Source organism: Micropterus dolomieu, linkage group LG17 (assembly GCF_021292245.1).
Source record: "Micropterus dolomieu isolate WLL.071019.BEF.003 ecotype Adirondacks linkage group LG17, ASM2129224v1, whole genome shotgun sequence".
Taxonomy (NCBI): Eukaryota; Metazoa; Chordata; class Actinopteri; order Centrarchiformes; family Centrarchidae; genus Micropterus; species Micropterus dolomieu.
In genome coordinates, this window is record NC_060166.1 from 17,672,101 (window position 1) to 17,697,091 (window position 24,991).

The window sequence follows — 24,991 nt, forward strand, 5'->3', positions numbered from 1 at the left end:
CAGACTCCAAGTGATCTTCAAGCCTATTGGCTACTTGACTCACCAAGTGAGTCTTTCTTGCCAACTAAAAAGGTTACTAACAAGATTACAGATTTATTTCTTTCATAGAATCATAGTCTACTCTAGTTGGCATATACAGCAAAAAGATACACAATGACTATGATTTTGTTACATGGGAAACTTTGGTCACCGTTGTAAAAGTCTCCCTGCCATCTTACATCAACACTGAAGAGTTTTCCAGGTGCTGCTGAGGTAGAAGTAACAATGCAGCAGCAGTACAGATGTAAAAATGAATCTTGCACATTTACTACATTGGGATAATGAGTAAGCCCTGGCTAGCACTGCTCGGCTTTGTAGTTACTAAGGTAGTGGAATGTTGGCCCAAAGCTTGGAGGAGGCCTGCTGACCACAGGGGAGAGAGAAAGACAGACACAGTCCTCTACTGCCCCTGCCTGATAGCCTGCACTCCACACACTGGCATGCCATTAAAGATCACCGTTGTTTATTGTAATTTTTTGTGGAGATAACCGGGGGGTTTCCTGAGGGACAGCCAATCGAGCGAGCTAATTCCACCAGAAGAAAAGATGTAATCTTCTCGTATAATTTTGCATGAAGAAACTTGGCAAGAGGCTCTAATTTTGCAGGGCTAGAACCAAATCTGTTGCGTGCTTATTTTGTGAGAGAAGAATGCAATTTTATTGCGTTGGCTGGAGATAAGAGGCAGAGCTGTTTCACCTTAAACAAGCTCCTCCATCATGTCTGGGACTGTGGGACTGGTGGGACTGTCTGTATACGAATGTGTATGTGTGTCCTACATTATGTATCCCATTATGTTTCCCACAGAACAAACCACGGGTTCCTGATTCATTATGGCGCTCTGTTTTTATTATGACTAGCAGCTTGTGCATATTGCTGTTTTTGCCATTTCATGATTGTTTAAGTGAAAGGCCTCCACGTTTCCTGCAGGTGTAAATACTGCGACCGCTCATTCAGCATCTCCTCCAACCTGCAACGTCACATTCGCAACATCCACAACAAGGAAAAGCCCTTCAAGTGCCACTTGTGTGATCGTTGCTTTGGTCAGCAGACCAACCTGGACCGTCACCTCAAGAAACACGAGAATGGCAACCTGTCAGGTGAGAAGACTTCAACGTTCATTTCCGCATTCCATATTCTATCAGCGAAAATGCCAGCTACTTTGCTGATTTGTGACATAGCAATACGTTCTATTCACAAATCCTTCTGCAAAATAATATAAAACAAAATTTTCTCATGATTGGAAACAATTTTAGAAGCTGAAAAATTGAACGATATGAATCTGTCTTGAATTGAATGAGCTGCTTTCATCAGCAGCACAGCTTATGGTTTTGATAGGTTGCATTAGTCTGACTCTGAATCAGCAGAACAAGCAGTGACACCTGGCCAGCAGCTGAGAGCAACAGAACAACACACAGAGGAGTCAGTTTACTCAGTCAAATATGAAATCAAGTATCTGCCAAGCTTTCCCCTTGCAGCATCAAACAACGTATCAGCCAACCTACAACACAAAGATGATAAATTGAAAATTGATGAGCAGGAAAGTTGTTAAAATTGTAGGATAGCTGTGTAATATTTGCCTCTTAATGTTCCATTATTACAAATGCATTTTATGTGGCCAAGCATTGTCAAAACAAACATAATTTTATTTGAAATTGTAGTGAAGATCTCAAGGTGTCCAAAGATACCAAATATATCACTGAGAATTCCATGGAAATATTTCCCTATGATGTTATGGGTCCACAGTTACATCATTCGCTCAGTGCAATTTCAGTGACGCACAGGAACTATTAGACACAGAATATGTCACACTGTCATAGAGTGGTATATTTGAAACTATTTTGTTTCAAATATGCCACTCAACAATCAAAGCGTGTGTTAACAAAACACTCAGTTCTCAGTCAACATGCTTTAATTTACGTTTTAAACAGTGAAAATGTACATTGAGAAATGTTTTGGGACATCATGTTGCAACATACCACATATCTGCAAGATTGATAATTTTGACGTTTAAAAGCACATCTTTAGGGACAAAAATAGAGTATTTCTTTCTTTCTGCAGGCACTGCGATGTCATCCCCACAGTCTGAACTGGACAGTGGCAGTGCCATATTGGATGACAAAGAAGACTCTTATTTCAATGAAATAAGAAATTTCATCAGCAACACAGGCCAGAACCAGACATCACCGGACCCCTCTGAGGAAGGGTAAGCACAGTTTATGTGTTCACTTTTGGGGACTTTGAGGTCTTTTTTTCTACATCTACAAATATCAGTGGGCACTTGGCTCACCCAGGCTTTTACCCACCACATCTCAACAGCAGGGACAAATAAGGCCCAGGGCCTCCTGAAAAAAATCAAGACAACGTTAACATTCATTTAACTGATATACCTGCTAACTTGCATCACTGAACATTGAACTCTTGCATTAAGTTAGATTGGACTTAAAAATGACTCTAAAGGACTGGAATAGGTATAAATAATGGGTAAGCTGCTATCAGCCCATTTTAGACCTGCATTTTCATACCACCCAGCCAGCCTCGTTAATTATCACATCATTCTCAGAGGTCTGGAGTAGGGAGCAATCAACTGTGATGACATTTAAGATATGGGCAGGTTTTGGAAACATATGAACAGATATCTGTGTGCATGCAACTTCGTCTGAGCATTATGCAAATAAATTCTTGGAGCTGTGATCAGGTCGGATAGCAGCTGAGAGGTCTGCTCAGGTCTCTGAGTTTGTTTGCACGTGCCTCACGTTGGTGTGATCACAGGGCAGATTGTGTGTCCAGATAGAGATCTCGCAGACTGGTGTATGATTATGCAGAAGGCCTGTGAGAGCAGGATCCAGTGGTAGAGCGTCAGAGGGACGTGGAAAGAAGCAGGAGTCGGTGGGGTGGGGGTGCTGCAGTTAGCCCACCACATCTGGAACCAACATGTCTGCCTACAGGAAGAGGGTAGAGGGGGTGGGGTCAAAGGGTCGGCCCGTGTTTCCTTTCAAAGTGCTGTGCTCCTGACTACTTCTGATAGATACTTTATCCCCAGCAAATTACCACGTTTGAAAGCGTAATTAGCGAATCTGTTTTCTTAATCATAGAGCTCTTGCTCTATGAGGGCTAGTCCCTTTTCTCAGCCCTGCGAGCTTGACACGGCACGAATACCACCTTTTCCGCCTCAAACTCTCCATCCCAGCGGGAGCTCGAAAGCACAATATTATCAGCTGCTAAAATATAACAGAAAAGACGATGTGCTGTATGTGCTAAAATATAATCTGCAATTATTCCCTCGATCCTCCTCTTCTGAGGTGACTGCATGCTCATATGCGTCCCTTTCAAATCCGGTGCAGGTATAAGCATCATATAATTATGTGGCTATGTGCTTGATGTGTTTTGTTTACTATCTACTTCCCAGCGTCCAACTCTCAGTCCTCATTTCTGAATCCTTTGTGCGAGAAATGGCATTTTTGGGAGCTGACGAAAGACGTCCCAGAGTGTAATTAGTGAATCAGTCTTAATGTGGTTCCAGATGATTTACCAAATGGTGGTTTCCTGTGGCGCTGAGACAGAGGGACAGATTAAGACTCAGGCAGTTTGGATAGCTAGCCCTCTCTCCCTCCACAGGGATAGCGGAATGGGCCGGTTGGCAACAGTCTCATAACTCTCCCACCAAATGGGGCTGTCAGCTAAATATTTTGCCTATTAGATGAATACGAGATAGTAGAGAAAATAAACAAGGAGAGAGGCAGAGCACTCCAGTTAAGTGCTGCAACGATCAACCCAGGGCTGCTGTGCCCAAAGGGGCCCCAGAGTCTCGATGACAAACGGGATTTCAGCTCCCTCGATCCCAGCTGCCATGTCCTGCCTCAGATCTACCGCTCTCTGCTCTTTATCCCAAACGCTCAATTGTTTTTGTACATATAGAGAAAGGATTCTCACAAGAACTTGTAGGGAAACAAAAGAAGAAAGCCAGTAATCAGTATATGTACTAAACCTATATATAGTTATTCCTTATGTTACTAATTTAACAAGCACTAGAAGAATACTTCATCAACTTGTCTTTCTTTTTTTCTTAAACATAAAAGGAGTGTGTTTATTAAATGTACAGCTAATAAGGTAAAGGTCTCTGTGTGGTTTTTTGTCCTTAAGATGTCTACTACTTGATCAGGATGTGTTGATCTAATCGATGTTTTCTGGCCTGCAGGTTAAATGGCGGTCAATTTGAAGAAGAGAAGCCGCTGATGGCCAGCCATGGGTCACGTGACCTGGAAGACGAGGAAGTGGAGGACCTTGGTGCTGATGAAGAAGAAGGAGAAGACCCTAGCAACAACCCTGGGAAACCGGAGGGTGAGGCTCTTCCTAGCAGCCTTAGTGATGACATCATGCAAGACGAAATGGACTTCAGTGGGCCAAACGACTTAAACCTCAACTGCAAAACCTCTCCTAGGAGGTATATCCGAAACAAGGGCATACAACTAAAACATATTTTAACACTATGTAAATGATGTGCTGTCAAGAGTATCTAGAAATTGCCTTATTTTCATTTTCTGCTTGACCTCCAGTTATAAGGATGAGGAGGAGCAGAGTGGCTACTCAGCCTTGGATCATATTCGTCACTTTTCGGAAATGCGCAAGCTGGAAGAGAGTGAGCTGAGTGATGGAGATGGAGATGAGGACGATGGATCGTTTGGCTCCCCCTCTCTGACTGAGGCAGTCAAACAGCCACTCTTTAGGAAATCAAAGTCTCAGGTAAAAGAAACATTGACAGTTCATATCCATACAAGCATGTTTACCTACACAATGTACAGACATATGCGCATTTAAGCAGTTAGTTAAATGTGATGCATCTCCCACTCCCTCAGGCATACGCCATGATGCTGTCTCTGGCTGAAAAGGACTCTCTCCACCCAGCCTCCCATAACCCAGCCACCATGTGGCACAGTCTGGCACGGGCTGCTGCTGAATCCAGTGCCATCCAGTCCCTCAGCCATGTATGATGACACCTCTTTGCGCTTTCCCATTCATCTTTCAACCCCTGAACCTGACCTATGGCACTGGGAGCCCATTGCAGGGGCTATGCCGGGCACCTGATCATCCACAGAGTGACTGCTGAGCAGAACCACGGCCCATCTGACTGCTGAGCTGAGCGCCTTACACACAACGCAGGGTCACTGTCCATGCAGAACCCAGCCCAGCCCCAGCCCCAAAAACCTCTAACAGATAGAGAACAAAATGTCCTTTTTGAGACCTTAAAATTGACTTCTTACATTATCACTAACCAGGATGATAGTAATGATGACGGTTTGGGTGAAAATAATAATGCTAAAGTAATAATAGCTGTATTTATTCTGCTGAATATCTATGTTTTGCACAGCCAAGGCAGCTGTTGGACATGGAAGATGGATGTGCTGATGTATCATTGCTAGACTGCATTTATTCCCCAGCACATACAAAGCAAGGACAATGTTTTACGCTGAGAGGGTGAGTTTGGTTATGTCTCTAAGACAGCCAGTTTCAACCTAGTATGTTTCACTGTGCGTAAAGCATTAGAGCCCTGGCTCATCTGACAAAAGTATCTTTAAAATGTATTACAATAATTCCCTTTGACCCCCAGAGATCCACAGGTGTTTCTCATAAAAACAAGTACTTGATGATAAAAATGAAGGGTGGGGTTAGCAACCTCAGTTCGTATGAAAACCGACCCATGTAAGGACAGCGCTAGGAACGCTTTAATATCACTGAAGTCATTGAAGAACAAAAAAAAAGTAATTGTTAAACTGAAATCTGGCCAGTTTCCCATCTTTCATAGCTGTGTGTGTCTGCACAATCATAGCACTGTACACAAGTGTCTACCAACTGTTCTCCACTGCACTCCATCCTGCCCGCCTGCGCTATCTGTGAAAGGATATAAATAGATTGTCTTTTTAGTGGAAGGGAAGAAAACAATGTTTTTTGTTTGTTTGTTTGTTTTTTTCCTGAGGTAAGTAGCCAGTGCTGAAGTTAATTGTTGTTCTGTAAAGGGCATATGTCTTTTTTCAAAACCCTTGAATCCATCCTAGTCAGCCAACAATACCACTAAATAGCCCGAATGCTAGTCGTTAGCTACTCCATGCTCGTGTGTCTTTCATTTTTAGACAATCATGATTTTGTTTTCATTTTTTTTGTTGGTGTTGTTGTTGTTATTTGCTGTTGTATGTTGAGAACTGTATTTATTTCTTGGCAAACTGTAGTTTGTTTACTGAATAGCACTGCTCTTAGCCCAGGTGAAGAGGAGATTCCTCACCAGGCCTATCCCAGAGTTCAATGGGGTTTGTAGATTACATTTGAGTGCCGGATAGTATTAAACATACAATTCACTCCTTATTCTTCTAATAAAATCGGTCGATGAATAGATATTACTTAGGATTTTTTTTTCTATGACAATTTAATGATTCAATTGTAAAAAATGAAAAACATTATAAAGAATGAATAATAAAAAAAAGCCAGGTATAATTTCTTCATAAACGCATGATTGGTCTGGTAAGATCTGTATCTGACATTTTCTACGGTTGTCTGCAAGCTTGTGTGACGTTCGGTTCATGTTAATCCCTTGTGCCAAACTTATGATAAATAACAGATTACTTTCATTTATTCTCCCGTTTTGAGGGACCAGATTTTTTTTTGTTTGTTTTTGTCGTTGTTTTGTTTATAATCGATTTTAAAAAGTAATCAGCAAGTTGAGGTACTTTGTTTTAATGCTTTCTACAATGTAACTGTTATGCATTTCAATTCAATACTGTGGGAGGAACAACTAAGAAATAAAGGACTACAATGTGGATTGACATGTCTTCCATTCTCTCTTTATTTCTCCTTTAACATTTTACTCATCCTTTGTCTCCCATCTCCCTCACACCTCCCCACTCCATACAGTCCTTCTGGCTGCCCATCATTTTGGCCCAAACACAGATTTATACTAAGAGATGTGAGTCATAAAAGCACCTGCCGCTTTCTTCTGGCGCTCCCATGGCCTCCAAGAGCGAGGGAGCGCCTGAACTCTGGTCCTCTTTTTTTTCTCCAGGCTTTGGCTCGAATTGAGAGAAGGAAGGAGAGAAAAGGCTGGAGAGGGCTTGAATATGGTAGTGGGAGCGGAGGCAGGAATGTGTCCTCTTTATTTGTGTCCGTTTGTGGGGCATGATGGATGAGTTGGGTAGATGTGATGACCTGGCTCATCGCTCAAACGCTCAATAAGAGTCCCATCCTGCAGCAGGCCTCCCCATCCGGCACCCCCCTCTGTCACTGCTGCCAGCCAACGTGGGCGGACATTGTGGCTGGGAGGGTTGGAGATTCAGCAGCTCCATTGTCCAGAGAGTAGCTCGGGTGGGGGGTTGGAGAATTGGGCATGACAGTGAAGATGGCTGGCGCTGACACTCCACATTTACAGTGCTCTTGGCACCCTAATGGATGGGGTGTTTTCTTAGGGCCTGTCGTCAGCCCTCAGGGCTCCATGGGGCGTCCAGCTTTGATGAGGTCACAGGGGGTCACGCAGTGTTGATGAGGTCAGCGCGGGTCGTCCAGCTTTGATGAGGTCAGCTGCAGTGATGGTAGTGATGGTGCAGGCCAGGGCCACAATAGAGTGGAAGTGATAATGGTCCTAAGTATGAGTTTCCACCTGTACTATTGCGAACTATATGATTATATGAACTAGTCAGTAGTCATGCAACAGCACCACTATGCTAACCAGCTAGTCACTACTGTGTCTGTTTGGTGCTGAGCAGGTAGTGCACAGTAGTAGCTTTTTCTCTGACTGGTGCTGGCTCCGACCAGAAATGACACTATAAGAGCGGTGAGAGAGAACCAAAACAATACAGTTGCAGACCGCAAAACCAACACAGTGACCTGAAAGATGCTATAAAACCCCATATAGTTGAGGGTGAATGCAGAGTCTGGTGTAAATTCTCTGTGGTTTTGTCACTGCAAGCCACCCCTTCCACATTGCACAAAGTCAATTCAATATTGTTTATAGCAGCTTATTTTCATCATATTGATACCATTATGCTACTGAGAAGCCAGAAGTTACATTTAAAAAGCCCTAAAGGAACCATGTTTTAACTTTAATACAGAGAAGTGAGAAGTTTTCTGACCTTACATTGGTATAAAATGATCATCCAAAGGCAAACAACTAATCCTTTAGCAAGTGCAATAAAACAGCAATTGCTCAACAGGCTTTTTACAAATAGGAATTATACCTTGACTACATCTGGGAACTAACTTGGCAGTGGGATTTTGCCACCACCCCTCAGTGGCCACACCCCCACTGCAATCCAAATTGCCCATGTAATTACATCACCTACATAAAGAACACAGACAAAAGTCCAAAGGCACTGCCTCCAAAATATTATGAATAGACAGCAGTGTGTATAATGTCATTGTGTGTGGGCAGTGGAGTGGTGCGAGGAGGGCACCCGGGTGAGTTTGGCAGCTTAACATTTGTCTGTTGTGCGTGCACTGGTTTGATCACTGTTGATTAGCACATGCCAATGTCACCCATGTATCCTCTGACACTTAATCAACACGTTGGAACGAGTTATTTCCGTCATTAACCCACAGCTTCTCATAAAGGGCTCAGTGTGTATTGAAGTGTGGCTGGCAAGGCCCTGGATGAGTGTGTATGTGTGTGTGTGGGTGTGTATGTGTGTGTGTGTGTGTGTGTGTGTGTGTGTGTGCGCGCGTGTGTGTATGTGTGTTTAAAGAGCTAAGGAAGTCAGACAGAAGAGAGTGCATTAGTCAGTGCAATCTGTTTTAGTTAAATGCGAAGTGTGTGTCAGAGAGGTTGGAACCCCAAGCTGCTGTGTCCCTACTGTGTGTGTGTGTGTGTGTGTGTGTGTGTGTGTGTGTGTGTGTGTGTGTGTGTGTGGGCGTGTGTGTGGACGGGTGGGCACACTGTGGGCAAAGCTTCGTGGGGCTTGGAGCCACTCAGCTAATGGGGCAGCTGGCACAGCCTCAGAATCCATCAGGCCTCATTACAGCTCCTGTTCAGCCACTGTCTTCTTTTTCTTTCCTCCCCTCCTTCTTTCTCTCCTCACCCCAAACCTCCCATCCTTTCCTATGCCACCCGTTCATGCAGCCAGACCCTGTGTGGCATGTAACTGCCCTACTCCCCTCTCTGGAACATGCATCACACCCCCAGAGAGAGAGGCCATCACAGCTGGCAGCTCTCACACTGATTGACTTGGCACCTGTGCTGACTCAGACGCCAGGGGAAACATATTCGGAGAGGGAGGCATGGATGGGTGTGGGAGTATAGCCTTCAACGGGGGACAGGGGGTAGAGGGGCTGGTATGGAGTGGCGCTTGCTTACAGTTGGCACAAGTGGGAAGTGTGTTTGGGTGGGGAGACTCCACAAATCATCACATCAAGTTTTTGTTGCATTAACAATAATGGTAGAACTTCCACTGTTGATGTCCTCCCTTGTATCTGTGTGCAGAGCAGATGATTACAGGCCAGTCAGACGCTCCACTTTTCTTTTTCTTCTTCTTCTCTGCTTATCTCTTGTATTACCCCCACCCCTTCCCTCTCCCTCTTAGAAAGCAGCAGAGCTTAAGGTTGTGGTTTCATTACACTGTTTGTTTTTCTCCCTGGAGGCTACGGGTCATTAGTGTTATTGATGGACACTCAGCACAGTCCCGGGGAACAGACCGGGACAGAGCAGAGCAGCCGTGCACATGGTTTTAATATGACGAGTCTAATCAGGACAGGCGTGGTGGCAGAACCACTTGGAGCCTGCTCTTGAAATCATCTCATTCTCTCCTCATGGGTTAGATTAGAAAGTAGCTCATCAAGGCCTTCAGCTCCATGTTTGAAACAGTGGGTATAGCAGGTTATGGTTTTAGAACAGCTGCAGCAATTTAAACATGAACTGTATGCTTGAGTGTCGGACAGTCTGAATATATATACTTTATATTTTAATTATATTATACCATGAGCCATTCCTTCATGTATGCTGGCTTAAATCAAAGGTAAGTTCAGTGGCTCAATTGCTTTCTTCCATATTGAGCGCCATCCAGTGGTGAGTATACTAATGTACATCTATCTAAGTCTAGTTACATTTTTCATTTCAACTATAAAAAATCCAAGAAATCAATATATTGTTTCTACTTAGAGCAATTTGTAAGATCATTTCTGCTGATGTGCACTGCTGACACAGCTAAACCAAAGATGCCTTCTTTACACCGCACAGACTGCAGAGTGTGGGAGAGTTCCTTGATACGCATCTTCTTGCAGCCTCAACGTTTAACATTTATTTTTCTAGGCAACAACCGGACAAATGGTGCAGGACGTGTTGAACTGATTTCCCCCTCGTTCTTTTATCTGACCCGACAGCTTTGTCAGCTGGAGTTCAAAACACAGTGGCCTTCTGGGGGATCTGGTTCAGCGCAGACTGGCAGAAATGATCTCTGGGACGTGGAGCTCTGGCAGTAAAGTGATAGAATCTCTTTTGCAAAGAGTGGTGTATGCTTAATTACAGCCAAAAAGTACCCATGATGCGATCTTACCTTTTACGGGCTATTTCATCGCCAGTTTCCTGCACTCTTCTCTCTCTCCCTCACTCCCGATAAGCTAGCATGCATACAACAGTAGGCCTTTTTTCCGTCCAAAAGCTTTTTAGCACAAAGAACACTTTTGTTCCTGCACTTTTTACATTTCCACATTTTAGGTAAACAAAAATGATTTCTGAATCAGCTCCTTTTCGTATGAGTGTCCTAAATAAAAAAAGAAACCCCCTGCTACATACTGCATGTACTGTATGTATTTGTACTACAAGACTGGAGCAACTGTGCAGTGTGCAGCAGGGTGCTAAGCATCACGTTAGGCTTCCACCAGAGCCACTTTTGTATCATATCATTTAGATCTTTTGGCGTGCCAGCTCTTCATTTGTGGCACCGCTGTCTGCTGTGGCACCCAGCATTTTGTGTGGAGGGCTGATCCAGTGGTGCAGTGGCCACCCAGAGCTTAGTGGATGGATGGCTTCTCTTTGCCTGTTTGACTGGAAACAGGTGTGTGTCATCTGAAGATGAAGGCCTGGCCGATAAACATTATTGGAGAACATCTGCTCCTTGTCACAACACGGGGCGAGCTGGAGCGGTCCCCTATCCATCAGCCACACCGGAGAGTGGGTGCGGGGGGGCTCCATCCTCCACTGGCGAGTCCATTCGCCCATAACTCACCCCGGGGACGCAGGATATGGGGTGCATGTTTGGTCCAGGCACCTGCCTGCTTCTGCCAGACCAGAGCCGCCTTTGGCCGATAGAAGAGAAAATGCTCCAGCGCAATCTTGAAAAATGCTTCAGGGAGAGCGCACTCTCTCTCTGACACTGACCTCCCCCACAACACGCACACACAAACACAAAAGAGCAGGCATATACACACACCTAACCTGCTCAGGTGCCTCTCACACCCCCACCCACTTTAGACTACTGTCAAGGAGGCAGGCATGTCCTTAATGCTTGACCCTTCTCTGGCCGATAATAAATGCCTGGTAGCAGCCCAGCACAAAAACACACACTGACATATCCACACACACAGAATCCCATAGGTCTCTATGACAGCTGGAACTTTTCTCCCCCCTTTTTCTGCCTCCATACCTTACTGCACCCTCCCACCCCACTCAAGGACCACAGAAATCAATACCATGCAACACTGCATTCAAAGCACATAATTCAAAAATGTATGGAAGTGTCCAAAAATGTTTGTTGTTATTATTTATTTGGTTTGTTGCTCTTTTATTCTTTGTTTTAATCAAAACACAACCACAGATGATAAAGACACAGTGGCAAAATAAAAAAAGACAATGGAAGATGTTTCATACAAACAAAATGTACCGATGTAGCACCACTGACATAAGTATGCCAGTAAATGAGCACAGTAGGTTACGACTGATATAACTGGCACTGACCTGAGATATAATACAAATACAGTATGGTAAATGATAGCAGTAGTGATCTGGGACATGTAGTCTTATCTTCTAATATTGTACGACTCTGGAAATGTGTACCGGTAATGTTACTGCAGAAAAAAAAGAATTATGATAAATTTCAATCATTTTCTATTGGATTCCCAAATACTGTATTTGCTGCTGACTCAATAAGCACAGATCTGCAATGCATGCACGTTTTGCCTGCAGTATTGCGACCAGCATACCGCACTGCGATAAGAAAACCCATGGTCAATGCCAATAGATGGAGAGTGTTTATAATTCTGGTGAATGAAGCCTGTTTATGTTATATTCAGATTCCATGAGGCATGTTAAAATAACTTATGGACAAACAATATCGTCACATACATTTATAAAGGTAGGTGTATGGGCAATAAAATAAGTTAAGGTGAGCATAAGTCCATTCTTGTGAAAGAGTCTAAAAAAAAATCTGTTTAGAATACTCTGTGATCTAATGATCTGAGACAACACATAACAAATATGTAAGTAATAATATTACCTCTCTACATAGACAGGAAGCCATTTCTGTGTTTTGTGGGCCACTATGATGGAAGAGAACCACATAATGATGAGGATCATATGTGCTGGATTTAGATTAAGACAAAAAATATGCATTTTAAACCTCCGATATTTGTATGCAGCTACAAAACTGAAAATATGTTTTGCAAAAAAAAGAAAACTAGATTTAGTTTGATTCTTTATATTAAAGTCTAACCTTCACTCAAAAGTGTGTTTTGCATCTTGGATGTTTGACCTTCACTGTGCAGACAGATGACAAGAGTGTTCAGAGTTTGACTTTAGAAGGCTGTGTCCACATTCATCCACTGCTCACCTTAAATCTCAGTTTAAGACGTGCACGTACGAGCAGGATTTCGTGACATCACAAGTAATTTGGAAGCCAACTGCAATCCAATATGCGACATACACAAGTATAGTGTGGAAACCTAAAACCTCCAGCAGGAGACATCTTGTGTCTAGCAAATATACTTTTGAAACAGAGCATTTTGGTTCATAGATTCTGGATTTCTGATGTAATTTTATGTAATTTAACAAGGTAGCTGAACATTAGAAAAACCATATCGAACATAAAGCAGTGTACTTTTATTATGAAACATTCACAGCTCTTCTACTGGACCATATTTTTGTAGCTCTCATGGTGTTTTAGTTTTTAGAATAAGAAAATAAGTCACCCATATATTTCTAAATCTGTTTTAGAGCCATTTAATTTTCACCAGAAATATGCATGGCATTCTTTTATGCAAACCATTAGGTTTTTTTGTGGACACACGTAGAAAAAATAAATGTCGGTAGTGGCTGTAAAGGCTCTCTAGTGACAAGAAAGTGTCAGATTTAGTCACGTGTCTTGCTCAAATGCCCCAAAGAAAGAAACTGAACCCTTAACAACTCATTAAATGTCAAACTGGAAAGCAAATTAACCCCTTTCAATCAGCAACAGTCACAAATGTGATGCCGGTATTCGTGTCTGTGTAACCCTGGGATAGGTTTAGTCCTTTGAGGCCCCCTCACATGCCAGGTCCACTGGATGATTATCGCGAGCTCCAGACTCAGTGATGGAGTGCCAGTTTCTGACAGCTGAGTACCAGTTTAACAAAAACATAGCATTACTAACATCACCTTTAAGATGATCTGAGTAATGCTTCACAGAGCCAAGCCCCATGTTTGAACGCCCAGTCCGGAGTTTGCACCTCTGCTTGGGTTATGTGGTTTTGCTGCCTGCTCTTCTCTTTCTTTGGGACACAGAAAAGTTCAATGGTCCTGGGCTTTGGTGTAGCACTGCTGAAAAGAGAGAAGAGAAAAAAAGCAAGAATACATCAGCACTATTTGAAAATCAAAAGCAAATGTGCTGGGGTTTTTGGAGGAGAAGTAACTGGTACGTAGCCTCCCGCGTGCTTGGCTTTGAGGAGGTAAAATGAAGACAGCCTCAAGCCTGGCTCCATGCTGGGTGCAGATTAAAATAACTGTCAGGAGACAGGAGTAGCTATTGAGGGAGACAGGGTGACACACAGAGTGATGGGGCTCAGCCTCTCGCACTTCATGACACAGTATTTCACTAAAGCTGGTTCAGCTTTACAGCCCGTGTGTGTGTGGGGGTGTGTATGTGTCCGTTTTGCTTTAGCTTGACAACCCCAGCTGTGTGTGTGTGTTTGTGTGTGTGGCAATGGGAGCTTAGGTTTACCTTCACTACAGGTGGGGCCCAACCAGGTGAGTGGGCACAGACATTGCCCACTCAGCCCATCACAGCGGGTCCTGTGGGAACACCGGCACGGCAGGGAGCAGTCAGGACCAAAACGGTCTCCACCACAGTCTGAGATAGAGCGGAAAGCGGAAGACACTCAAGAGTTTTTTTAAAGGAAAGAGTTTCTGCATGACAGACACACCTGGAAAGAGGGGTTGTTTTCTTATGTATGCTAATAAAATTTTTACATCTATTTTAGATTTATTTTAGTCATGTTAACAGGTTCCTCAAGCTGACGTCTACCTTTTTCACATCTCTGTCCTGTCCTTCCTGGGGGACAGAGGCACCGACCAGTCGATGGGTCACACGGGACCCCACCAACACAGTCACATGACAGTCCACAGCGCAATCCAAACCTGCCAGCTTCACACCCTACAAACAAACATAGACACACATATATTGTGTGCACTTTCATTGTCTTCATTAATTACACAACCCACATTCCTAAATACTACACTTGGCTCATTGGTGAACTTACTTTTAGATTGGGAAAGGTAGGGGTTGCACTAAAATCTACCTGTGCATGTACAAAGTATCAAAATTTACATTTAGAAAATGTCAAAGATATTAAATGTAACTTTTGTTGCATTAAATGTTTAAAATGACTTTTTTTTTCTTGAGTTGTGTACTTACATTATCCCAAATGTTTCCAACAATTTTCAAACCCAAATAAATCTGTAATTTTAATCAAGATAATGGTGTGTTTCATTTTGTCGCCTGTCGGAGGTGTCATATCCCGTATGCACTCGCATCAGCATTTAGCAATTATGTTTTGGATACATTTTTCATATCTTTTTTACTATATAATTAAACCAGATGAAGGATGTTAGTCATCGGATGTCTAGATCTTATCAGAAGTTATCAGAGAAACAAGCTCACCAAATGTTAGCAGCAGTTATGGCTGGCTGCGTCAGAGAAACACTGATTTTTAATGTGAAACTGCCTCATTCAGTGTTTTTACAGGTTTTATTCACCTGGTCCATTTTATCTCTCTGCAGATAATTTGGCTCCCGTTAAAAAACTCTGGAGAAGCTGACTGTAACAAAGGCAATGGTGGTGAAGACAACAACTCCCAAGATCCCATGTTACTTTACGACTTCATCAAACTACATATTAAGTTATTGTTTTGATGTGAGATACCCCTAGCAGCAGAAAATGACATACTGTGCATTTATGTGGATATAGGCATGTAGCATTATCTAACATGAACCTTTCTGTAATCCAGAGTTAATAAACAGGACAATGTCCCAGAAAGTTAAATACGGTATAGACCTTTGGAATGTGAAGATGAGAAACGCATAATCACTTTTAGGTCTCCTACATGTTAAAATGCAGGACCACACGCATGTGACTGTGCACACCATAATTAAGGCATAAAAATAAATACACAAGTGCACTGTAAATAGTTAAGAAGACAGAAGTGCCTTTACTGATAAGATAATGTGCCTCCACATTTCTCTCTCTCTCACACACACACACACACAGATAGAGCCTTAGAGCTGCTCTGCGATGCTCAGTCATATCTCCTGCTGGGAGTGAAGTGGCCATTTAGGCGCTCACACTGCGGCTAAGAGCCCTGCAAGCAGGCAGGAGGGCACGAGGATGTAACAGGAATGCATTAAGCAGTCGGGAAACACCTGTCTCCCATCAAATAACCAGCTTGCTCTTCAGCCCACCTACCTACTAGCCTGTCTGTCTGCATGCTAGAACAACTCCATACCACACAACTCTTTTTTTTATCTCTTATTCATGTATGCTCGTATCTGCCCATGTCCTATTGCAGCTGGGCTCATGGCGGCTGTTTAATAATGTGCAGAAGCTTGTGACTTGCTTACCTGTAACTATCTCAAAAAAATATACAGTACTTGAAAGATGAGATATCTTCTCTCTTTTAAAGGGACTGTAACTTAACATTTGTATTTTTATTTTACATTCAGTATTTTTTGACCCACCTTGCCCTTCTGGCAGCCCACTGTTTATTTTAACATATACTGTTATCGACTTAACTTAACAATTAATCTTTAGATAGCCATATACACTTACATCTTTGGCATTGTGGGCCATAGTAGCCTGGTGGACACACACATTGGCCTGTCACATGGTCACATGTCTGCCCCACTTTGCAGTCACATGTGTGGGCACAGTTTACTCCAAAGAACCCAGATGGGCATCCTAAGAGAGACACGAGACACTGAACTTAGGTTATGGTGGAAAACGGCCATGTTGCATCACACATGACTGTCACACAGATCTATTTCACCAGGAGAGCTTTAACAGAGGTGTCAGTGAGGCCACTGGTAACCTTATCATCAAGTTTCATTTTGTATTATAAGTAGGAGTTTGCATACTGTGTTGACAGGAGTGGCCATAGTATCCAGCAGTACAGCTGCAGGTGCCAGTAAAGCGGTCACAGGTCCCATTGTTGAGGCATGAACAGTCTTGTGCACAGTCAAGCCCATATTTTCCCTGTGAGCAGCCTGCACATACACACACACAAACACACACACAAACACACACACAAACACAGTTGTACATTCTCAATTAAAACATTTTAAAGAAACTGTGATCGTGCACACAATGACTTCAGACTTGAATCGGACTTGAGGTGCGGGACTCGTGAGATTGCTGTTAATCCCCTCCCTGCGTGACCTATAACCTACCTACGTATCTGCTGAGCACGGCCACACGTGAGAGAGGACAACAAACATGTTGACCACACCGGCAGGTGCTGTGTTCATCATAAGCTTTGGCTTTAAAACTTCATACAACAAGACCCAAAAAAAGAAGTGCTGAATGGAAAATAGTTAGTAACCTGAGGTTAGTCAACATGTTTAGCTCAGCATTGGCCATCTAACATTAGCTTGCTTCTTGCTTTAGCTACGACCTATGGGTCGTAACGTTAACGTAATTATTTTCGTCAAACAGATTACAGGTTTATTGTTGCTCATGTAACGTTACAATTTTATTTAGTTATAACGTTACACTGGTTTAAGAGTCTGGGGGATGTGTTGACTTACAGTAGTTTTTCAGCTGTCATTAGTGGTAGATGTATTGAACATTAGGCTACGTGGTTGGGCTACAGGTTACAGAATTCCTTATAGATAGACTTGACTTACTTTGACTCTCGCTCAGAGACTCGAGACTTGACTGGATTAGATAAGAAACATGAGCATCTCTGGCTGATTACCTATTATAACCATTTTTTAGCTATAAAAGTCAGCAATAACATAAAACAGAAGACCAACTGTAGGAATATAAGTGGATCATCTGATAGTGAGAAGTAAACTACTCCAATGTTTAGAAGAGTTTTCTCAACCAGTTTTGTTATCTGTTGTTGTTGTTGTTTTCGATTTCCCATGAACAGAAAACCATTTTGTTTGTTTCTGATTATTTTCTGTTTTGTCTACTGCCAGTAAAGAGATACCTGTGTCACAGTGGGGTCCAGTCCAGCCCACTCCACACTTGCAAGACCCTTGAACAGGGTCACACAGTCCCCCATTCTGACAGCTGCATGTGTTTCTGCACTGCAGGCCGTAGCGCCCCCTAGGACAAGCTGGAGAAACATTCAGTGAATATCAGGACAAGACGAGCACTGCAGGCCCGTCTGTTCTACTCAGCAATAACACCAAGGGGTGTAACACAGACAACAAGTAGTGAACAGCATGTGCTCTGTCTATCTGTCTCTTTCACATACACACACACACACACATATACAAGATTGCACCGACCACATACATGTTTATTTAAGCAACAGTTCATTAAAGAGATGGCAAAGTAGTCTAATTTGGCACTGATATAAAAGAATAATCATGTTTCTCTGGGTAATTTAGATTGGGAAAACAATAAGCGAGCCGTCTTTGATTTCCCTGTTTATTTATTTGCTTCCTTGCCAAATCCAGCAACACGGAACACAGAGAACGAGCTACTTATAGGTTTCTGTAAACATTCAACAAGAGGAACTTAAGAGGTGGTATGTCCAAGTACATGCAGGATGCTAAAGAAGAGAACATTTAGCGCAAGCTGAGATGGAAATCCCCGCTCACAATTCAGCTGAATTGCTGATAAAGGGAGAGATTAAGAAAACCCAACTCTGCCTCTGTTTCCCGGGAAAACAGCCCTGTTAACATCAGAGGCCTCACACTGAGGAAATGGAGAATTTGTTACTTAAATATACAGTGAAAAATGTTGGAAAATGCACCCTCATTTTAGTGGTTGTTTCTCACTTTCCAGTTAGTCTTGCTATTTCTGAGGAACTCATTAGGGCCAGTGGTTGCCACTGATGCATTTCAGCCTCAGTGGTGATTCTTTGTATACTCAAGAGAAAGATAAAAGATAACAGGCTCAATCCAAACCTTGTTTGATATCTGTGTTCAAAGTTAAACAATGAATTAGCTCTTGTAATTTAGTATATAGTCATTTCTTCTTGACTGAAATTTAAAAGCGTCAATATGCATCCTTTTTACTGTACGGTAGTCTTAAACCAAGAGGAATACCAACCAAACTGCATTTTATTTAATTAGCTCATGCTGGAGAGCTATGACACACCAGTCTTTGTTGTTTATTACGCCCTTAAACATTTTGAAAGTTTACTGTGTTTAATGTTATGCCAGTGTGAATAATTTTATTATGATCAATTTTAGTGTGGTATAGACACAAAATATTTACAGGAGTCAAGATGTGCAGTGGTGATAATTACTAAAGAAAGATATTTGCAAATGAGTTCAAAAGTAAAAAATAAAACAAAAATACTATTAATCAAAACAAACAATCAAAGACATGAGTTTAGCGTTACCTTGTTGACAGGACTGTCCCATCCAACCAGGGGTACATATACACTTCCCAGTTGCTGGGTGGCACTGCCCTCCTTGCCCACAGGAGCACAGCTTAGCACAGTCCTTCCCATAGTACCTACTCGGACAACCTGCAGAAAAAAAACAGTCTTCATTCACAAATCAAAAAGTTATGATGAAAAATTTCTGCATTTCATAGGCCTCGTGGGTTGGCTCATAGTGGTTGACCAGAATTTTCCAATACAACATGGAGGCTGAAATGACAAACATCTCTATAACACTGACTTCAAATAATGACAATAAAAGGGTGCAGAAAGACAAGACTCTTTTTCATTCTGGAGTACAAACAGGTGCAAGGTTTCTTGACTTACTTGAGCTGCAGTCAGCTCCAATGAAGCCAGGAGGACAGTAGCAAGCTCCGGTCCTGAAGTCACAGCGACCACCATTGATGCAGCTGCATCTGGACTTGCAGTTCGGCCCAAAAGTACCTGCACGACATCCTGGAGACAAACCATGGCGACGAGAAGTAAAGGTTGCCTTATTTGATTGAGATTTTATATTACTTTAGGAGACAGCAGACAGGTTAGAAGGAAAAATATACCCTGCTTCCACATTCATTCCACCCAACTCCTTGTTTAACTTAAGGCTTATTAACACATGCCTCGTATTGGTCCACACTGAAAGTAGAAAATCAATAGTATACTTACGTAGCTTACAGTGTGCCCCGTAGTAACCAGGTAAGCAGCTACATTTCCCCGTCACAGGATGGCATTGCTCTTGGTCTCCTGAACATTGGCACAGCTGGGTGCAGTTCTGGCCGAACATGCCAGCAGGACAGGCTAAGATGACACATCCAGAAAAATGTCACATATACACAACAGTGGGAGTATTTGTCAAATCTAGAAAGAAATGGTCATATGATTTGCACGGAAAATTAACCCCTGGATGCATAGGTCATTGGAACCTACACTCTTCCTATATGTGGGTCAAAAATGACCTATATGCAAATGAATGATTTTGAATCATGAATTTCAAATGAAGTCAAATTATTAAACTTGTTTCCACAGCTTGTAAACAGTGGTGGGACACCAGCACGCAGAAAGTCAGGATGCATTTATGGTATAACAGTTCAAACCCTGGTTAAGATTAAAACGGTTTGATTATGTGACTCAGATTTAAGGTATGACTACTACACCTCTGAAAAAAAACACAAGCAAGTATTAAGTATTTAACCATTTAGAGGCTCCTAGAGACCAACACATCTTCTAGCATTTAGGGCTAACTTATATGCCACTACATCACATTTTCTCCACTGAAAGGGCACACTTCAGGGCACTTTATCACATTGTCTTCTTTCAAAGTGTAAATGTTATGTTGGTGATATAAATGTTTCTGATGTAAAAACTATAGATAACAAATGTAAAATTGTCTTTCTGTGTAAAATCATGTAGGTGAGTGGTGATGCAAATCAGCAGTTGACATTTAAGCTTAACTGATAAGGGGGAAAGATCCTTCTAAATATCAAGTGAAATGCAAGTGTAATTTTTGAAGCACTTGTGGAAAATGTTGTTAATAATACAAACACTTAGGTAAATAAAATGGCTGGATATCAAAAGCAAGATTTTTGAGCTATAGGCAAAATATTGGATTTAGTTGACCCTATTAATCCTTCATTTAAATTTTATTTATATAGAGAAGATAATTCAGTTACTATAGGAAATTACCCAAGTTAGTTATCAGGTGTTAAAATGTAAACCAATGCAGGCACTGTGCAGTGCTTTTGGATACAGATGCTATACTGGTAAAATGAAAAAGAAGCAAACTTCCTAAATGTATTTACAGCTTTCAGATATTGTCTCTTCATGAATGAATGCTCAGAAATGCTCCAACATGATGTTAAATCATTACATTGCACAGCCAATTAAAAATTAATACAATGATTAAATTACTACAACAGATAGGCCCTTAAACATGCACATATTCAGTAGTTTGCGGGAACAAAGACATCTGCCATTTCCCTTTCCTTTCTCAGAACATACTGGTACATTCAGTATTGACTGGCAACATAACCAAAACAACTCCCAACAACTTTCCCTGGTGCCCGAAGCAGGATGAATGCAGAGGGACATTCTTTCACACACCCGCTCTGCATACGTACATATACCCTCATCACAATAATGAATGGAGTCCACAGACAATCAGTCATAGCGAGCAAGATGAATCTGTGATCCGAACATGTTTTCGGGAGAGACCGCAGCACTCAGCTCCTCAGTCAGGCAGCAGCAGGCAGCGTGGGGGACAGATAAGAAAGGAGTCCAGACTAAAGAGGCAATTACGGCGTTGTCATTATGCATGTCTGCCTTCCAAAGGCCCTTATCCGCCGCCGAGGAGACAAAAACAATGCCTTCTGTTTTACTTGGCAACTGGTGTGTAACATTTATCAGATGTCTGGGGAGTGTGTGAGGAGAGGAAGGGAACTGAGGTGGGGTGGGGGTGGTGGGGTAAAGGCAAAAGCTGCTCGTATACAGTCCTAAAGGATATGGTCTAAATAATGAAACATTAGCATAAAGTCCTGTGACAGTGAGGGTTTAGTGCCGGTGTAGAGTGCATTTCCTGGAATGGAATAAATGGTAATCTTTCCCAGGAGGACGGGGAGGGGAAGAAAGTTTAATCAGTATTAACAGAATGATTCTTGGTGATCACTGCACTCCCATGATGCTTTTCCTTCCTGATGGGAGTGGTGTGTTTCAGGGTGACAGTGCTTCTATCAACAAAGCACATATGTGAGCCAAATGGTTTTAAATGCATGACAGTGATATAAGCCATGTGCCAAGGCTCACTTAATTACAGCTATGCATAAGGGTCATTTGTGAAATACAATATTCCCAGAGTATTTAGTTTGCCTTATGCAAATGAGCAAATAAAAATGCTACAAAATACAAATATATTTGTGCAGTAAAGTTTTATTTCCTTTCCTTTGAGATAGGTTCTTACGTTTCTCGCAGCCAGGCCCTGTGAGTCCAGCTGGGCACCCGCAACTCCCCGTCTCATGGTGACAGGAGACCCCGGCCTGGCACTGACAGCCTTGGGCACAAGAAGCACCGTAGGACCCCGGAAGGCAGGCTGGGAGTCGACATACACACGCAAGCACACACATAGTCACTTTACCCACATGTGTTCAAAGCTCCTCTACTGTCAGGTTCGTTCCGTTACAATTTCCTCCATCCTATACACACTCACGTTTGTCACACCTGGCTCCTCTCCAGCCTGGCTCACACTCGCAGCGGCCCGTCGCATGGTGGCAACTCATACTGTGGACACAGTCACACCTCTGTTCACAGCCCTCGCCAAAGAATCCTTTAGAACAAGCTTCAGACGAAACACAAATGCATTCGAGTTCAGCGCACACCATTGGAGTGTGAGAACAAAACAATTTAAATGTTCACTTCTTTAATGCTTATTTTCCCAAGGCTAATTGCACAAACTGTTTTGACAAAGGACATTTTATGATGCCAGGAGAAAGTAAACCTTCGCTTTATTTTGCTGCTGTTATACAGAAATGTTCGCAAATGCAGTACAGATGCAACCTGAGAGAAAAGCTACAATCTCTTCTCTCATGTTCTTTAAGACACATCAGCAGTTAGCAGTTGGTTACACATTTACATATCTGAATAGCACATGTGAAAAACAGTTGATATTGTGTGTACTATACTAATCAAAAACAAACAAAAAAAAAAGCTCAATAAGTACGGATATGCTGTAATGCAGCAGTGCTGATTTGAAGTTTAGGATGTCACCTGAATGGCAGAGCTCTCCTATCCAACCAGGCAGACACACACATCTTCCAGTCACTCTGTCACATCTCCCTCCACTCGTACAGCTGCAGGCCTTTGTGCAGTTTTCTCCATAACGTCCTTCCTCACACTCTAGGAAAGAGGGAAAGGAAAACCTCAAATGAAAGTTATGTTTGATTAATTATTCATCTAGTTTCATTTTACTCAGATATTGAATTGTGACAGGGACAGGTGGACAAAATGTTGAATCAAGAAAAGGAAGTTTAATCATCACATGTGTCTTCCTTTGTTTCCTTACAAAGTAACACTGTAGGACTCACCTAACTCACAGGCATCTCCAGTCCAGCCGGGAGGGCAGGAGCACTGGCCAGTGACGCTATCACAAAAGCCCCCGTTTTGACACAAGCATTGGCCAAAACAGTGTTCCCTGTATTGTCCTGGAGGACACGCTGAACCCACACACACATAACACAATACAGTGTAGTTTATAATTAATGACATGAATGGGTTTTTAGATTAAGAAATAATGTAGACAAGTATACAAAAGGTTAATCTAATACTAAGATTATGTATTAATGTGACTCATTGATTACAGGAACCAATCCAACAGTGTGTACTATGTGTCCATCTCTCTATCTCAGTACCCAAAGGTCATGTCCATACAAGACAGCTGAAATGGGAGGGAGCAGCCCACACACACTGTCTACTTCACATGTACTTATTAATATTTAAGCTTTTCACTAAGAAACAAATGTAAGTAAGCTTGTATCTGCAATTATCATTAATATATTGACTCCTTAGGTGTGTGTTTTTGGAATTTCAACTTCTGAAATGATGATGTGAATAGTGCCTTTAAAGGACCATCAAAGTGTTAACAAACCATGGCTCCACTTCCAGGCAGCCATTGTTATCCATTCATTTCTGCACAATATAAAACTATGAGACTCTTTAAAACTTGCTCAAGTTGTGTGAACTGTAACACCAACTTGATGTTACAGTTCACACAACTTGAGCAAGTTTTAATGTCCATAATGTTTGTCAAAAACTCACTGAGATGGAAAACACAAGTCAAACAAGTTTTAAGAATCTGCCTACTGATTTTCATATTGCACAAAAGTGAATGAAAACCACTGGATGCCTGTAATGGCAGACAGAATACATCCAAATTTCCTAAACACAGCGGCCTGATGTTAAGAATGAGTAATTAGCAGTAAATGAGGTAAAGCATGCAAACTCACTGGTACTGTCTTTTAAGAAAATAGCAGGAAAACATTTGACATGGTTTGTCATGCTGAGTGATGAGCTACTCACGCAGTTGGCAGCTGACTCCGGTCCACCCAGCCGCACAGCTGCAGCGCCCGGTGACGTGGTCACACCTGGCTCCGTTCTGACACTCACAGGTCTGAATGCACTGCTCCCCAAAATGACCCTCTGGGCATCCTACCAATGTAAACCACACACACACACACGTAGGCAAACACACACATGATAACAAAATACACACACACACAAAAACATACAGAATTAACTTAAAATGCAACTGCAGCTATATTTGCATCACATGTATGAGACTAGAGGGCTAAAGGACATTTTGAGACATTACAGTTTTCAGCACATATCTTGTAAACGTCGCCTCAGTGATCAAAGTCCAAGATGACATTTGGAGTCTAAGAAAGAGGGAAATGCGCTAATGACAGAGATGCATAATTAAGTCATGCTAGTGGCTTTCTGCTGACTCTGGCTCTGGTAGTTAGGACCACAAAATGGCTGTGGCAAGAGGAAAGAGTCTTGAATAAGCCTGCAGAATGACAGACTAAGAACTTTAGTGGGCATTTCACTGGATTCATTAAAACAACGGCATGAAATCCTCAAGAAACTTTAGCATGAGAACACTGATTGGTTAGCTACTAAAGAGTCCCTCGAGTTATGTTCTCCCTCTCCTAATGTTGATCGCTGTAAACACGTGGGTGCATTTATCCAGAATAGACCTCAATTAAATCATGTATGTCAAAGGGCACTCTTGTCCTCCCTCCTTTCTCCACCCTTACCCATCCCTAAAAAAGTAATTGGCAATGTCAATTATAGAAGATAATTGTTCACCAACACATCATAGTTGTGCTTAAGGATAGGATGTCGTGATGGGATGCAG

At 42.3% G+C, this 24,991-nt stretch overlaps 2 protein-coding genes across 15 annotated transcripts in view; one reads left to right on the forward strand and one right to left on the reverse strand.

Annotated features, from left to right (window-relative positions):
* The window catches only part of mecom (MDS1 and EVI1 complex locus), a 119,586-nt gene extending 112,735 nt beyond the window's left edge, over positions 1–6,851 (forward strand). For all 14 annotated transcript variants that reach the window (XM_046073866.1, XM_046073873.1, XM_046073867.1 and 11 more), the window contains 5 exons: positions 967–1,136; positions 2,098–2,242; positions 4,235–4,480; positions 4,593–4,779; positions 4,893–6,851. In XM_046073866.1, the coding sequence (XP_045929822.1) occupies positions 967–1,136; positions 2,098–2,242; positions 4,235–4,480; positions 4,593–4,779; positions 4,893–5,027 (883 nt within the window). In that variant the 3' untranslated portion in view covers positions 5,028–6,851. The remainder of the gene's footprint in view (positions 1–966; positions 1,137–2,097; positions 2,243–4,234; positions 4,481–4,592; positions 4,780–4,892) is intronic.
* Positions 6,852–11,844: 4,993 nt separating this feature from the next.
* The window catches only part of megf6 (multiple EGF like domains 6), a 58,192-nt gene continuing 45,045 nt past the window's right edge, over positions 11,845–24,991 (reverse strand). Inside the window, exons 25-38 of the mRNA XM_046074109.1 lie at positions 24,154–24,282; positions 23,163–23,291; positions 22,846–22,974; positions 22,289–22,417; positions 22,043–22,171; positions 19,756–19,887; positions 19,420–19,548; positions 19,051–19,179; positions 17,683–17,811; positions 16,607–16,735; positions 16,302–16,430; positions 14,502–14,630; positions 14,199–14,327; positions 11,845–13,798 (exon numbers count right to left, since the gene is read on the reverse strand). Coding sequence (XP_045930065.1) covers positions 13,719–13,798; positions 14,199–14,327; positions 14,502–14,630; positions 16,302–16,430; positions 16,607–16,735; positions 17,683–17,811; positions 19,051–19,179; positions 19,420–19,548; positions 19,756–19,887; positions 22,043–22,171; positions 22,289–22,417; positions 22,846–22,974; positions 23,163–23,291; positions 24,154–24,282 — 1,760 coding nt within the window. The 3' untranslated portion in view covers positions 11,845–13,718. The remainder of the gene's footprint in view (positions 13,799–14,198; positions 14,328–14,501; positions 14,631–16,301; positions 16,431–16,606; positions 16,736–17,682; positions 17,812–19,050; positions 19,180–19,419; positions 19,549–19,755; positions 19,888–22,042; positions 22,172–22,288; positions 22,418–22,845; positions 22,975–23,162; positions 23,292–24,153; positions 24,283–24,991) is intronic.